The 17,219-nt window shown below is 36.2% G+C and overlaps 1 protein-coding gene across 6 annotated transcripts in view; it reads left to right on the top strand.

The window, feature by feature from the left end:
- The window catches only part of LOC104328969 (neurabin-2), a 46,613-nt gene extending 29,809 nt beyond the window's left edge, over positions 1 to 16,804 (top strand). For 3 of the 6 annotated variants that reach the window (XM_075430933.1, XM_075430935.1, XM_075430932.1), the window contains 6 exons: positions 1,086 to 1,173; positions 2,273 to 2,344; positions 2,924 to 3,119; positions 8,817 to 8,933; positions 13,858 to 14,043; positions 15,387 to 16,804. In XM_075430933.1, the coding sequence (XP_075287048.1) occupies positions 1,086 to 1,173; positions 2,273 to 2,344; positions 2,924 to 3,119; positions 8,817 to 8,933; positions 13,858 to 14,043; positions 15,387 to 15,554 (827 nt within the window). In that variant the 3' untranslated portion in view covers positions 15,555 to 16,804. The remainder of the gene's footprint in view (positions 1 to 1,085; positions 1,174 to 2,272; positions 2,345 to 2,923; positions 3,120 to 8,816; positions 8,934 to 13,857; positions 14,044 to 15,386) is intronic. The other 3 variants (XM_075430934.1, XM_075430937.1, XM_075430936.1) reach the window with 3 other exon arrangements.
- The last annotated feature ends 415 nt before the right edge of the window (positions 16,805 to 17,219 follow it).

The raw sequence follows: 17,219 nt of genomic DNA, 5'->3' as shown, positions 1-17,219 counted from the left end.
ATGTCAGGAGTTGTCTTGAAGGCAGAGCTTAAAACCTAAGTTGTCTCACAACAAGCAGGCTGCACCTCTTTCATAGGCAGCTTAGTTATGGAACACCTGACTTGCAATGCGAAACATGTTTCAGTTACTTAAAAAAATTAATCTAGTAGCCTGAGATTTTAAAAGGAAGTGTGTTCAGGACTTGCAGTAATCTGTCACAATCTGTGGAAAGAGTTAGTGTGGTGCTTAAATTTGTCACTTAATTTCACTTAATAATAGAGCATTTGGAATAGAACATGCTCCCTCTGGTGAGAAATTTGATCCTAGCAGGTTGTATTCCAGTTCTTAAAATGCCACAGTCTTGGAGGAGCTTTAAAGTCTCTATTATTTCTTTAGAATATTCACAGTTTGTATACTGTTTCCAAGAAACTCAGCTTGCTGAGATCTGTCTGCTCTCCAGGTACTGGCTATTGTGTTGGTTAGGCACGCTTTCTGGAGCTAGCAGCTTGCATACATAGCCGATGTTCCAAGTAGCTAGCCTGGACTAGCTACTGAACCAGAAAAAATGCAAAAGGAACATCTTATAATACTTCAGGCGTAATAAAGGACAGTTAAATGCTGTACTTGCTCAACTGTTGCTTTAAAACTGAGGGTTTTTTCGTGCATCTTATACCGCTTATCTCGGTGTATTTTGAAGCTGACATTTTGCAAAAGGAGGAGGTACTTTTTTCTAAACCTATCTTAAACTGTCTTTTATTTGTAATTCATTGAAGCAAAATACTGTGCTAAGTTTTATCTTTCTGTAGACAGTACAGCATTGCTGTTTATCAAAAGCAGTGTTTTTGATCAGTCGTAAGCAACTGTTGTGTTGCCATTTTTCAGTAGTACAGCACAGCCAGAATGGTGGGAAGATGCCATAGAGAATAACTTGAATAACTTGTGTTGATATGGCTGTAGTATTTTCAGCTAGTATCTCCATGTGTGAATGTGAATTTTAACACTGTTACTCAGGTTTTAGAATCGTGTTTACTTAGAAGCTTCATCATAAGTATTTGAAACTTGCAAGTATTTTTTGAACAACATTTTTGTTTTTCACCTATGAAAAGCAGAAGAAAAGAAAAGTGAAGACAAGACAGTAGAAACAAATGAAGGAACATCTTTAGGGAAGTCCAAAAGGAGATTTCCAGATTTTGGGTGAGATTTTACTTGTGTTCATTTGGAAATAAATGGTTTTCAGTGTTACTTTTGGAGAATATCATGTTCTTCAAATAAAAAAATGTTGAGGAAATCCATTAATGCTACTTCATAACAACACTTCTGGACACAGTCTTTTTCATCTTGATTTTGTAACATTGCATTCGTGTTTCTACCACATACTGATTTTATTTATCTGTACTTTTTTCCCCTCAAAGAATTTCTTGGGGTTCTTCAGTTTTTATCTGAATACACCATTTCCCTATTAATTAAATTGCAAATCCATGTGTAGTTTTATGCCAAAAAATTGAGCCTACACTCTAATGTTACATCCTGCTGGTGCTGCAGTCTGAAATAGATACCTGTCTTGCCTTAATTCCCTCTCCAGCAGAGGTGTCTTTACGTAAGGTTTGGCTATAGTAGCTGCTTACTGAAGTGTTGCTTGGTGGCAGGCAGCAGTGATGAGTGGATTTCTGAATTCCACTGAGACGATGAGATTGCGAACAGGGGTAAAACAAAAGTGCAAGCTGCATATTATCTGGAAATGCTGTGTGGTAACTGAACTCTGGGGATTTGAGAGAAGAGCTGCTAAATTTTGCAATAACCTTGCTTCTTTGGAGCCAGGTATAAAGCTTGTTGAAGCCAGCTAACATCGAAGACTCAGACTGGTACTGCAACAAATAAGTTATCATTTTCATGTTATATGTTATGGTTTATTTGACACACAGAGAATGTAGTTAGTGACTTAGTTCAAGTCAATCTGCATTGCATGTGAACATTTATATAGTAGTAAAACTGTTCTTCCTCTTGGTTGTATTTGCTATATGCTAAGTTTCTTTGGGCATTTTCTGTGTTTATTTTGATTATACGTGGTCTTTGAGAGGTACTTTCATAGTTGTATCATGGTTCTGAAATAAAATATGAATCACAGCACTTTTCTAATTGCGTGCATGATCTGCAAAATCATGCTCTGTTTAACAACATAAATGTGACTTTTTGTAATTGTTGAAATCAATGTAAAAACTAGCTTGCTAATTAAAAAAATGTTGCACTGTGTAAATGTAAATGCTTTATGAAAATTGTGGTTTTTTCACTTCAGTGGATTACGGAAATCTGGGGGCAAGGGCAAGAAACCAGAAAAAGAAAATCTAAGAGGTTCTCTGGATAGCAGGTAGTCATTTTGGTTTGTTTGTTTAATACATACATACTGCATTCCTAAAACTGTTAACTTAAGAATTTATTTAAAACTATCATTACTGTTTGACCTGAAAATACATTCCAGTATAACAGTGGCAAAATTCTGTGAATATTGATATGATGATGTGGAGATGAGCTTCTAATCTCATGAAATAGGAAAAATACATAGAATAGTATAGAGGAAACAGTAAAGCAGGGTTGCATTTTAAAGTGGCTTTTGAGATTAACACATTGTACCCTATCTTATATACAAAACTATATTTTATTTAGGAAGATGAATGTTGAGTAAATTAGCAAATTATTTGAAATTGTTAAATTGTGTGAATTACTGCAAAAGCTCTTAAATTTGTGATGTACAATAACTCAAATTATTTTGCATGGATATTTAAACAAGTATCAGTTTTCATTTCAAATATCAGTTATGCTGTGAAACGAGTGAGTGGTGTGTGTTTTGAGTTTGTTGTGTTCGGAGGGGGGGAGTGTTTGGGGGGTGGGCTGGGGTTTTTTGTTGTTGTTGTTGTTGTTCAAACACAATTTAATCTACTTATTTCAGAGGTTCCCGAGAACTGTTGGATGACTCTGGCAACAATCTGTCTGCATCAGATTCAGATTCCCCTGTTCCTACTTGCATGCCTTTCTCTTGGTTTGGAGACAGCCACAAAGAGCCTCAGATTTCTAGTAGCAGCCTGCATGTTACTCAGAGCGGGCAGGACAGTTGTGAATATGGTCAAGAGAAGAGCAGAAGCAAGGTAAAGATGACTGATTTGTGCTTTGAATATTTAAGCATTGCATCTTGGTAAACTGAAAACATCAGTGCTTAGTATGTGGAAACTTGATGACTCAGTCCTTGACCACACCTCTTACGAACATTGCTGCAGAAGTTTGAGACTTTACAGCCTTCACAAGCAGAAACTGTGTGAGTGTTCCCATTCCTTCCTGTTCAGTTGAAGCATCAGTGGAAGCTATTCAGGCTGAAGTAGTATCTAAGGAACAATCACAGGGTATGTTTTTGCACTGGTTTGTAACGCTAGAGGTAACACTAGCTTTAGGATAGTATAGTTTTAAAAGCAAAATCTGTTTGCCTGTCTAATACAGTCTGATACTTGGAGGAAGTGTACATAAATAGAGGTCAGCTTCCCAGGCTGTTGACCAACCAGTTCTTACCGTACTGGAATGTAGGGGTGGAGTATCAGAAAGGTGGATGAAGATAGCATCCCGGTTTTCATTAACGAATTTACTACTGAAAGCCAAGAGACGCATCTGTAGAACTCTCTCTTCTCTTTCTCTAGGAAACTGCTTCTGAGTAACTGATAATGTTCTAATAATGTAAAGCCTTTTAACTAGATCTTGAGTGAGGCTGCACAGTTCAGCCTATAAACATAAAGTTACCATCTTTACAGTTTAAACTATTAGAAAGAAATGGCTGTAAAAATAAGAAATTTAATGTGTGTGCTGTGTAACTATTTTGTTAAAATCCCTGTCAATGTAAGACTGTTACTAACAATCTTATTAACTTACCTTCTTGTTTCCTTTGTATTTTGTCAGATTCAAAATTGTAGCTATTTGAGTAATATTATAAGCTAGTTTTATTCTTGAGTTTGACACTTTTTCTTCACTTTGGTTGTTTAAAATACCAGTTCACTTTTTCCTTTCCTGTATGTTGTTAGAGAGAAATGAGTTACAGATGTAGAAGAGAAACTTGCCGGATTGTAGTCCATGAAGTCATTCATATTTTGCATAAATGACAGATAACAAGTTGGCTTTCTATGTTTCCATATGCTGATTGCACGGAAGTGCTGTTATAATACAGTTTTTAAAATTACCTTCTGTTTTCTTAGTGTGAATTTACAGTCCCTGTGACAGGCGTAATCCATCTACATAAACAGTTTGTAAAAAATACACAAACTGGTTTTAGAATGACACAATACCTTACTATAACGCAGGAACTTAAGCAGAGTGGGAGCTTTTTAATCTTTGACATAGAATGACGCTTTACAGAATACTATCCAGTGTGTGTCAGTCTTGTGTATTTACAGCTCCTGCAGTGTTTTATTCTGTTGAAGCATGTAGTGGCCAGAAGATGTTTCTGTAAATAACCTGAGGATCTTGGGACTGCAAGATCCATGTTGAAGGGGATATCCATACACTTGGGTACAATTTTTGATTAAATAGGAGTGCATGGTTGATCTTTTAATAGGCTATAGCAAAGCTGTCGAGATATTTTCCATATAGATAAACATTCAGTAGTTTAGCTTTCAAAGTCATTGGTTCAGAAGAACCCATTTGTCCCCTCCGCATTCCTCCTTTCTGTCTGATTCAAATAATTTTTTCTGAGCATAGTAAAAGTGCCACTGCTGCATTCCTACTGTAAGCACCCATAATGTGCTTAAGCACCCTTTAATGTGTTTATATAGACACTTTTCTTGGCAATCAAAAAGGTATAGAGCTTACCAGACTGAGTGCTCTCTTCTTTTCCACTTTGCCCTGGAAGAATAGCCTTTTCTTCTCATCATTGTATACTTTATCCAAGTTGATTATCACTTTAACCTTCCTGCTGGTTTCTTGCCTACTGTTTTATTTTTTGTTTCCTTCTCATGCTCCACTATTAATTGCTGCGTGCTGCTCTTTTCCGTAGTGCCAGTTGCAAACCAGCAGCTGGAAGAATATAGAAACCTTCAGCTATATTCCTGCTTTGTAAAATGGTAGAAAGCTGACCCTGTTAAAGAACAGATTCTCATACATTAATTGATCCTAAAATCATACTTGGCCTCTCTGAAGTCAGGCTGTTTTCACTTTGCAATGTTTGGGGTCTTTTATAAAGATGGTAATGTCACAGTGGCTACTGCTTGGAATGACTAATCTCTGTTGATCTTAACCTGCAGTTGATCATGAAGTTTGCACTACTGTAACAAGGCTTTGGCTGGTAAACCTTGCTATGAAAAGATATTAAAACCGAGAAGGAAATGTGCCTGACCACTCAGCAGTGAGTCTTGTTACTAAAACAACAGCAGGAAAAATTCATCTTCCTAGAAGTTAAGGAAAGAATACTCCTTTTTGTTGTTGTTAACTCCATAATATTTTTTGCTTTTATGTCAGTAGTATCCCATATGATCAGGTGAAAGCATTTCTTAGAGAGCAGCTAAAAGCAGAAACCCTAAAATAAGAACTTTGTTGTGTAAAAATCTCTAACTGTTGTACTGAGTCTTTCACATTGTATATAATTTCTGTAGTTGTGTTTTAATATCGATGGTATGCGGAATGTAACTATTTAAATTGTTTTCTGTTTCTGCAAAATTTGCCTCCTAAAATTACTGCACCCTGAAGGATATTTTTTTTTTCTTAAAATGATGCTGAACTTAGTCTTAAACTTATAATTTGGTAAAGTAATGAATCAACTTCTTGTTGCTTGTGAAGAATAGAAACCCAAGAACTAAAATCCTGTGATCTGAGTGTTTGCAGACTGTTTAGCCTTATGAGTTTTCTAAATTTCACAGTTCTTAAATTAGTCCTTTACATAATCTGCCCCTTCATTTAGTCCCATTATCTGATAGAATACGAACACATACATACTGTTCATATTCATTATTTTTCCAGAGTATTATTTAGCTCCTGGAAGCCTGTATGCAGTGTTTCCTTTTTGTTACAAGGAAGAACACTGTGGTGTAAACTATTTATATCCCAGTACCGTAAATCTGAGGAAGCATACCTATAAAACCTCTTCTGTCCAAATTCTGTGCTCTTCCAGAATCAAAAAATCTTTGCAACTGGCTCTGAATCCTTAAAAGGAAATTACTACTTCTTTAAACTGAAGAGGAGCAGGGGGAGGAGAAAACATTACAACTGGTGCTGAGATGCTTTAGTTTTGGCTATGTTTTTTTTCATATTTTTTCGAAGGTCTCGTTAAGTATTTTGCTCAAATATCATCCTGTCTCTTTTTTTTTTTGTCTTTTTTTTTGTACAGTTTTGTTTCTGAATTGTTCTCAATTTGCTCTGCAAAGGCAGAAAGAGTGAACTGAGGGTGGCTAAAATAAAAGCTCCTAAACAGATTGTCAGTTTGGGTTGAAATTATTTTGAGAATAGGTTGATGGACAAAGTATTCTGTTGTTTCCGGTAATACTTTTTACATCTGAAAGACTGAAGAAGTCCCTAAAATAAAATATAATTAACAAAATAATCTACATGATAAATAGAACACCATTTTTCAGTCATGTGTGGTACCACACTCCATGAAAAGGTAGCAGGAAAAAAACTCAAGTTGTGGTTTGGGTTTGTTGGGTTGTGGTGGTTGGGTTTTTTCCTGTGGTTTTTTCGGGTTTCTTTACTTTTTTCTTCTTTTCTTTCTTTTTTTTTATAAGACTGGAAATGCATATCAGTAATGTAGGGTAAAAGGGTATCCACCCCCAAAATAAAAGTAGAATAATCTAGAAAATTCGGAGTTCAGGTTAAACTGAAATCGGAACACAAATACACAAGTGCTCAATGAAGATAACTGCAAAAACATACTTCTCTTGTTGGAGCAGAAGTTATTGAAGAAAAATGTCTTTAACTTCATCTTAATTTAGGATCTCAGATTATTTATGCATATAGGGGTATGGTATGGCATCCTTACAAAGTATGGTTAGTTGATTAGAGACTTAGAGAAAATTAGAGAAAATAATGGGAAATAATTTTGTTTACTGTTAGTAGACCATGAAGAGTAGTGCTGAGAAATTCTAGAAAGAGAAAAGTAGGAGGCGTGCTTTTGGCAGAATTATTTTTCACTCACGAAAGAAAAATAATGTAGAGGTCAGGATCTGAGTTGGAAATGGAGGTAAACTAATTAGAAAATATTCTGAGAAATGCATACATCTGTGTTTTTCATAAACTTCAACTTGAGTCACAGGCTGCTCAGGTAATCTGCCTGAGGTTGTATGAGTACTGGCTGCTGGATAAGTTTGAACCTCCATTCTGCTGCTTTTAGATGCCAAGGCAGGCATATGGATCCAGAAGCTTCCATTAAACACAGACTAAGTGTAACAACTGAATGTAAACAGTAAATGCTATGAAGATTTTACATTCTTTGAATACTATAGTTCTTAACGTTAGTCATATTTCTAACTTGAATTTTACTTTCTTATATATTTTTTTTTAAATAGTAGTACTTTATTATTTTATTAAAAGAATAAATTTGTCAGAAGAAATTATTTCAGAAGAATTTTCTATTTTGAAAATAATTTATGCAGGCTGTCAAACTGCATAACTGTAGATTTACAGTGTTAAACCATTTTTTGTAAAGACTTCCAAGCAGTTGTGTAACTTCTAAAATGTTAAGCTTTATTATAGTATTTTTACACTATTTAGTACTTTAAAGAAGATTTTACTTAGCTTGATACAGTCCACTTATAAAAATTTTTCTAAAGATATTTTACATCTGTATGGTATTTTTCATATCAAGGTAATTTTCAGATGACATGATTCTGTGCTTGAAATGTAGCCACCTCAAAATTGAATTACAGAATAGTTTGGGTTGGAAGGGAACTTTAAAGGCCATCTAGCCCACACTCCCCTGCAATGAGCAGGGACATCTTCAACTAGACCAAGTTAGTTGCTCAGAGCCCTGTCCAACCTGGCCTTGAACGTATCCAGGAATGAGGCATCAACTACCTCTCTGGGCAACCTGTGCCAGTGTTTCACCACCCTCATCGAAGCTGATAAAATGAACAGCAATACAGTATCTTAAATCAGAATTTAAAATTTTGGGAAAGCTTGTCCTTAGGCAAGTTCTGTATTCTCTGTTCATGAATTAATTTAAGCCCTGATCTGCAAGCTGCTGAAAACTCCTCGCTCTTCAGATTCTCAGTGTACGTCAGGCAAAGACAGCCTATTTGTTTCACTGTTGACTACAGTGGTTTGACATCAGGCAACTACAAAGTTTAAACCTAGTCCTTGTTTTCAGAAACTTTATTAAGTTATGGGGGCACTTCTGTGCCATGGAAATCTTAATGACTATGAGCAGTTAGAACTGATTTTTATCTCGCCAGCAGAACAGCGCCTTCTGAAGCACATTCGTGGTGTGTGTGTACGTTTCGGCTGAATACAAACACTGCATGAGTATTTTGCCAAGTGAATCTTAAATTGGTTCTCCCCAAATGTGGTGTGCCTGCTGAAAAAGTAACTGCCTGTATTTCCTTGTGTACTTTAACACCATTTCAGGTGATGACCGATTCTCCACACAAGGTGCTCTTATTGGCGATACTGCTTTAAATTTGTTATTCTGTTTTCGAATTCAGAAGCTTAACAAAAACAAGTCAGATGCTTGATGTAGTGAGTGCATTTCATATGTGATCTAAAGATAACTGCATCATAGTGGTGTTTTTTTACCAAAAATCATAATTACTAGAATGTCACCTTATGACCTGCTTTTCTGAGGAGTGAGTTAATAAAACGTTATTTCCACTTGTTTGCAGAGTAGAATTGTCATAGATGATACATACCATAGCAAGCCAAGTTGTGAACTTTCAGGGTTAGTGACAGAACCAAATCTGTCAGGTCGTTCACACACTTTAACCTTCTCTTCAAATGAGGTGAGTTTCAAAGTGTGTATATGTGTCTTGTTGATGTTGTTGTTCGCACTACAGCATGTTTAATAGAAGCAGATTTGTGTAATGTGAAACTAGATGGCTGTTTCCATATTTGAATGTTGAAGAGCACTGTAAAGAATCATAAGCTGTTACTGAGCTAAGGACACAGACTAGTTGATGCCGTATCAGCCTTTGTGTTCTGAACCTAGTTATACCATAAAAATTGGAATGAACTCTCTCTGATCGAATTGCAGTTTTAAATTTTAAATACAACAGCTTTCTGTTCCACTAATTTAAAGCAAGTTCCTGGGTGAATGAAAACTGCAGCATTTTTGACCTTGCCTTCACATCTGTGCAGGTTTGTTTTAACGTAAAATTTCATCTAAACAAAAACAAACAAAAGAAAAAAAGGAAAAAAAAGGGGGGAGGGGGAAAGCGCCAGCGTATAGTGGTTCTTGTATATAGGTAGAAACTATATACCTGTAAGTCAGTGTTCATCCCCCTGGAGAACGAACTCCTTTGGCGACAGCTGAAACCTAAAACCTACACTTTGGTAACATTCTGAGATACTGTCTCCTTCAGTGTTTGACTGATGGGCATCTTTATCAATAAAATCCTTTATAGACTAGGAGAAGTCATTAAAAGGTGAACACAGTCGTCTTCCAGAAACGAGTTAGAGGGTTTGCCAAACAGGTAGTTACAATGTTTGAAGAAAAAAAATTAAATGGTGGTTCATGAATGTGGGGGTTTGTTGCTAGCTATCTTAAACCAGGCTTTGGTGAAAATTTTAAAATATTCCAGTAATATGTATAAAGGAAGAACAGTCTTACAATGTTATAAATGTGAATCACTAACATAAAAAGCTGGGGCATTCAAAAATCGTGTCACTAGTTTACAGGTTTCAGTAGTGGATTAATTTCTTGCAGATTTTTATCAGAGATGATACTCACAGATCTAATGAAAACCAGAGGCACTCCAATTAATATCTGTCATTGCAAGTGCTCCATGCAGTTTTTTGAATGGAATGGCTCATGAATCGAATGTGTTTCTAAAACTTTCAAGCTGTATAAATCATAAGATTTTAACAAAGCTAAATACCTTCTCGAATATTGTTCTTTGATCAGTGTTACAACTTTCAGTAAACTTCTGGTTCTAAAACTCAGACGAAAGTTGTCTATTAGTAATTGTGCATGTGTAAAGTGATTATTTAAGCCTCTTTTTTAAATAGATGAGTCTGATTCTAGTGTTCTCTCTAGTTCATATGTTGCTTATGTGTATGACCAGTGAAGCTGCTTGCACCTTTTCAGTAATTACATTGATTATCAGGGTCTGTTCTGAGGGTAATGATACATAAACTCTGAGCTGGTTTCTCTTTTGGAAATGAGTCTGTGTAACGAAAAATAGGTAGTTCTGTTCTTGGGGGTTTCTAATTAGTAGTACAATACATTGAGGTCTAGGAAAGAATAAGTAACCAATCTTAACAGCAATTTTGGATATTACAAATCCTTAACTTAAGCCCTTCACAAGTAGAATTTCTGCCTGGTTCTTGTTGTTCGGATGGGTTCATAAATATCCAGCAGGGACCATGCTAGCCAGTATAACAACGCCTGCTTTCAGAGGAATGGGCTACTGCATGCTGCCCTACAAATCCTGGAATTGTTAGTAGACAGGGGATGGAAACACATCTTGGACGTCTAGATGGGAGCAGCCCTGAGAAGTCTGTCTCTGCTGTGCAGGTGCTCCCAGGCAGTTTGGGGAAGTGACTGCGTGGTCAGAGTTAGGTTGTTAGTAGCCAGCTAGATACAGCAAAGGCACCTCCGCTCACAGTGGCTTAGCAAGCTAGCTGGTAATCCCTCCTACCCTTCTGAAGTTTTTAAGCTGTTAAATGATGTGATGGCATTGGTGTTTTCTTCGGTTTTATATTTTTGTATCATTAGAGCCTTCAGTATTTCTGTACTTGCTTTCTGAATCACATATGTGTTTATGCAGGAGCACATGATGTTCTCATGCTCCATACGTTTTAAGTAGTGTTAGTTCTGCTTTCTGAATTTGCAGCTGATCTTCCATGTGTGTGTGTTGGCTGTTTTGGGGCCTGTAATTCTGATGTACAAACAGTTTGGGACAGTCCCTCTGCCTCTGGAAGGATGGTAAACAATTGGAAAGAAAATTATGTAGAGGTGTTATTTAATGACCAATAAGCATTACTCAGAAATCAGTGTTTTTCACCATTTCTTCTACACTTTTCACTTTCCTATTGATATTCTGAAAAATAGCTAAAGCTGTGCTTTTCACTTGTGCAGCAGTGAAAATTTCAAATTATGCACGATTAAGTATCTTCCTGTTCACCTTCACTTCTGTGAGGAGATGATGTCTGTGGTGTTTTAACGCAGATTCAGCTTTTGGTATGACTTCTTTGGGGTTTAGCCTTGTGTCTTAACCAATATGAAGTAGGAGGAGATTATTAGCAGTTGATGATGCTGAAAGCCCAGTTTGGAATCAGTAGCACAGTCTGGAGGACTCCTCCATGGCACAGTCCGTCAGCTGCTCTAATCCGTGCTGCTTGGAGGAACTGGTGCAGAAAGCCCCCAAGATTTGGGGGGGGGGGGGGGGGGACGGGACTGCATTCCCCTGGAGAAATGAATGAATCTGAGCCTCTTTGAAAGGAGTATACCCTCTTTAAGTACTTGCACTCTGAAATTACAGAATTGAAGCTGTTGCATGGCTAGCACAGACGAAATAGAACTTTTGAGTTCCAACTGGAGTAAAACATTTTACATATTTCTCAGTGTAAAGCAGATACATAGATATACATATATATATACAAACACAAACACCCCCTAAAGCATGAAAGTAGATATGTACAAAAAATACATATCTGTGGCAATATATATTACAGTATTTCTTGCTGCTGATAGACCACACGTGACTCTGAGATGCAGGTCAAACTTGAAATGTAAAGTGTCTCCCGTTTTTTCATGTATTATTCCTGAACACTTGGTAGTATGAGACAAAATTAAGTTATCAACATGTATTTTGTATACAATATCATGTTGAGGAATATAATTATCTAAAATGACTTAAAGACACTTTGAAATTCCTTTAGTAATTTATACAATGAACCTTTTTTCTCTGTATGAAGCATCTGAAGCTTGGATAGAAAACTCACTGTGCCCCAGTTGTCTTGATACATACAGACGTTGTATAGAGGACTTCAAGCAAAACCTCTTCTAGAGCCCATTGCTGTTGTTTTGTGAAAACTGCTGTTCTTTTGCACATCAGGAAGGTGGATGTGTTCATACGTGTTGCATCTACATATGCATTTTAATTTGGATTAGGAGTTCATTTTTGAAGTAAATCTCCTAATTGTCCCCACTTGCCTTACTTTGATTCCTCTTGGAAATTGGATCAGATATGCTCCAACAGTGTTCCTGGTGCGTTCCATCCAGCAGCTAGTGGCCATTGAGTCTGGGAACAGACTAGAGCTATTCGGAAGTGAAAATCCTTTGAAATGCTTGTAGTATGGATTTTAGGGCCTCAGCACAAACTTCTGCTCTGCAGACTTCTTCCTGTTTATCTGCACTACCTCCTAATGTAACCACTGTCCTTTGTTTCACAGATCAGGGAAAGCAAGACCGTTTCTAATGATGTGTAGTCCTCTGATACACTGGAAATTTAAACGCTATTTGTTTGTTCTCAGCCATGTTCCATGTTGCGCTCTCAGATCCAGTTTACTTTATGATCAGATCACGTGGCAGGCCTATGTCTCACTATCTTTCACTTGCAATCACCAGAATTATTCTGTTACATTCAATGAACTCTCCCAAATTTTCCAACAAGGGAGTTGGATTTTGTGAAATCCCTCTGGCTGGGAGCTGTAGTTGTTCACCTGAAATTTACAGGGTCACGTCTCAAATCCATCACTAGAAAGATGCCTATTTCCATGTTTCCTGTTTACAACTGATGTGTAAGGCTCGCTGGAAAAAGCAGGCATCCTTTCTGCTGTTTTGCAAGTATCTTTGATAAGCAGTGGAAACTGCCTAGTGGAGCAGTCTGCAAGTCTAATGCAGCCCATACTCAATCATGAGCTAGTGAGAGATCATTTTGGATAGTTAATAAAACTTCAGGTAACTCTGATGTTACTGATTCAAGTATCACACTAGAATGTCTTCTGTACAGACACTGAGCTCTGTTTTATGTAGCTTTTCTTTTGTGATGAAGTAATAGAGTGCTTCAGGACGAACAGCAGTACCTTTTTCCCCTCAGAAGCCAACTGAAATTGAAGCAGGGAGCTTCAAAAGCTCTGTGAGCTGGCAAAGGGTATTTTCAGTGGAAGGCTACAAGCTCTTACGTTTCTGAAATGGTCTTCTACTAGGCAGACCTTTTAAAATGCTGACGTGATGGCATTAGATTAAAGAATAAACAGTCCTCTCTTAGTAATGCATCAAATTTAGTAAAACTGTATCTGGAACTGTCACCAGATTTACTGACTACTAGAATTGCTTTTATTCTGGATTTCCTTCACATAACAATAATCAATAATAGAGTTGAAGTGCTACCTGGTTCTTCTTGATGCTGTGTAAGGCAGTATCTAACACTAGGCTTGAGCTACCTTAACCGACTAAATGATTGGAGACGCTTGTTCATTGTTACATCAAAATTTAAGTGAAAGTTTTGCTATATAATTTCTGAGCAAAACCCATTTATGTTCTCCATTTCTGTCTTGGATTGTTTTGAATGTTGTAGTGTCTTTTTGTTTATAAGCAAATTCCTAGGGAAAGTGACTATAAACTGTGATCTCAAGAACTTAAGTCCTTTTGGAGATTGATTAACAAAATGCATTTTAAACATACTCTAACTTAATTGCAACTGGAATTCAACGTGTAATCAAGTAAAACATTGCTTACAGTGACTTTTCTCAATTGGTTAGGCATTAGATGATGAATTTACAACAGGAAAGCAAAATCAATGGCACAGTAGACCTATTTCTGAATGGACCACCCAGCAAGTGTGCCACTGGTTAATGGGAATGAACATGGAGCAGTATATTACAGAGTTCACAGCCATGAACATAGATGGACAGCAGTTAATGCAGCTCGACAGTGAGAAGTTAAAGGTATGTGAATATCCCAGAATAGATTTGTAATTGTATAAATTTCACTGCTTATTCAGACATGTTTTAACCTACAAAGTTTATTTTCCTGTTTTCGTGGCTTTTTAAGGGATAGAGTTTTGCTTTTGAAATACTTGGGAGACTATACAGTTAGATGAGAATTTAGTCATTGATTGTACACTTAAAGACAAGCCATTTTCAGTCAGAAGAAAACCAAGTAGTTCTTCCTTGTTTGCATCTTGAGGAAATCAAAGTAAGGATAATTCCCCAAAAGGGCTTGATGCATATATTATCAATCTCAGTGTAAGGACATATTGAAACAAGATCCAGCCAATGCACCTGCACAGAACTGCAGGATCCAGTTTTAGAAATCCTTCTTCTCCTCTTCACATGGGAAGGCTAAAACCCTGTCTGGTGACAGTTTAAATGTTTTTGGTTTTTACTCCTGCTGAAAAAAATCTATTCTAAATCTTTCTTTTGAGCATTCTTCTTGTCATTTTACCTCTGGAAGCTGCATGGTACGTATCCCTTACAGGGCTAGTAAACTCTTTCGCTTTTCCTTTCTTATTAAATTATCAGACTGCATTTTGGACAGGCAAGATGTGTGACTAAAATGAGGTTCATTGGTCTTTTCTGGCATAAGGCAAATTATTGTTAATTATCAATAGCAGGATTTGAGTGCTTTAGGGAGAAAAAAAAGTGTCTAACCTCAGTCTCCAAAATATACTTGCATTTTGGAATAGACATGCAGCACTAAATGTCCTGTATTTTGTTAAATATTTCTATTTTGTTAAATAACTATTTCCTTGGACACAGAGGAAATAAGTGTTACTGGTCTGTCAAATGACTGTCTCAATGCGTAAAGCTTAATTTACACATAATGCCATTCGGAGTTCCAGAGTGTGAGCGAGTGCTGCCTGTAACTTGGAATCGGGTACTGCCACCTGCTGATCAAAAAATCTAAGTGTACCGTTTACCTACTGAATACTTTTTAATAATACACTTTAATCTTTAATATTAATCTAATATTAAAAATTAAAGAGAAGTTACTGAATATAAATTCCTCTTGTATAAAAAGAGCTAGAAAAATATTTTGAGACTACTTCCTATTATGCTATTTGTTGGAAATTCTCAGGTGTCTGTGTTTGTAAAATGTAAGGACAAGCTGCTACTTCACAACCAAACATGAGTAGGCCCTTGTTTCCTTACTTATTTTTCAAACAAAGAGACTGTCTTGCAGTGAAGTGAGTAACACTTTCTTAAACTGTTCATGCACAAGCACTGTTGACAGCGCTGTTGGAAAAATTAATGATTAGGCATTTTTCTCTTTTTTTCTCCCCCCAAAGGCTTTGGGAGTTTCCAGTCAAAATGACCGCTCAACAATAAAGAGAAAAATTAAGGATATTAGAAAAACACAAGAAAAACTGGAAAAGCAGAAGGAAAAGGTTCAAAAGAAGGAGAGAGAAGTTCGCAAGACGGGCAGAGTCGTAGCCACTCTTGAATCAAGCTGCTAAAATGACCCTGTTTTATTTTAGCGCAGACTTGCTTCATCTTGAGGAAGTTCAGCAGATTTGTATATAATTGTACAATTGAGGGAGGAGGGAAAAGTGCAACAGTCTAACATGGTAGGTGGTTTTTTACTTTTTAATTATGGTCCCTCCCCATTACAACCCAATAAAATGAAATAATGTTTTCAGTATTTTTATTCCTAGTTGACTCTGCCTGTGCTAATAGACAATAATTTAACTTTCTGCCTTAAGTAATACTTGTTATTCTAAGACCTCATATGCCCTTTCCATTGAAATTGATGTTTGTGAAAAGTAGAATACTGTGTTAAAAATCATTCCAATGTTAGTCGACTAATATTTGATAGAGTTTAATCTGATAGAGGGACAGTAGAAGAATCCTGCCAACAAATTCAGTCTGTGACAGTCTGTTTATCTGTTGCCACTAAAGATGTATAGTAATATACAAGTTTAAGAAAACAGTAATGTCAAATTAATTTAAAAAGAAAGCATGTATTTCAAATTTATGGATTATTTTGTTTAAATTCTTGTATTTCTGGGATTTTCATTCAAAGTTCACTGTAGTAGCACATTGTTTTTGAATTATATGTTGCAGTTTACTGAGAAAATAGCAAAAAAATATTAAGTAGTTTTCACAAACTACATGTACTAAGCATATTAAATTTTCTGTACACTTACCCGCATGGTGTTGGGACAAGGTTTAAACCTATAAATTAGATCTTTTTTAACCTATTTTTCCTAAATAATACATAGTTTTATAGATTTATGCTATGAAGACGATCAATTTGCAATACATGTATTTCTCTTTTCTACCTGCTACAAGATTTTTGCGGACCAAATTTATATATTTGCTAATTTTAAACTATACTGTTTTTCAAACTCAAAATACTGAGGGAAGAAATGTAGGAAAAATTATCACTGAAGCACTGGGTTTCTGCATTATATTTAAATGTTTGATTGTAGACTACAGATTATTTCTCTTTAAAGGAGGATTTGATTCTCAGAATAGTTTAGAACATGAATTGGTGTTTTGTATATTTGCATACTATTTTCTAGAGATACTACAACAGCACTTCCTTTAATTAGACTATTCCAGAAACATAGACTAGTTTAAATATCAATTCCACCATAGAATGGACTAAAACAAAACTTACATAATTCAATTATGTGGACCAAGTTCTCCTTTAAATCTATGGACTGTTTTTCATTTTAATTAAATGAATGAACTTCACTGTTAAGTGTTTCACAGTTATTATTTTTTCTGTATAAACGTCTTCCGAATTTCAGCAAAAGGACTGTGTGGAAATGCTTCAGCAGACTATTGCATTTCCAAAATAAAGTCAGAAAATCTTGGTAATAATTACTTTTAAAAAGAGGTTCGGTTTTCAGTTTCGTGCATTAAGAAACAACTATTTGATCAAGATTTAACTTATTTGTTTCCAGTAGCTTTGAGTTTCTGTTGCAAACTTACAGACCTTGAGCCAGAGAGGAGTGCTGCCTTACTGATAAAAGAGAAGGGGATTAGATCAAATGCTTAGGATCACACACGTAAAACCACCCCTTGATTAATTCAGTCAAGGAAGTTCATTTCTCAGTTAAGTGGTTTCAGCTAGAACAGAGAATATTGACACAACCATGTATTAGCTTTTTCCT

The sequence above is a fragment of the Opisthocomus hoazin genome, chromosome 9 (genome assembly GCF_030867145.1).
Source record: "Opisthocomus hoazin isolate bOpiHoa1 chromosome 9, bOpiHoa1.hap1, whole genome shotgun sequence".
Classification (NCBI taxonomy): Eukaryota; Metazoa; Chordata; class Aves; order Opisthocomiformes; family Opisthocomidae; genus Opisthocomus; species Opisthocomus hoazin.
Note: the sequence above shows the minus strand (reverse complement) of the source record. Positions and strands in the feature narration are given on the sequence as shown.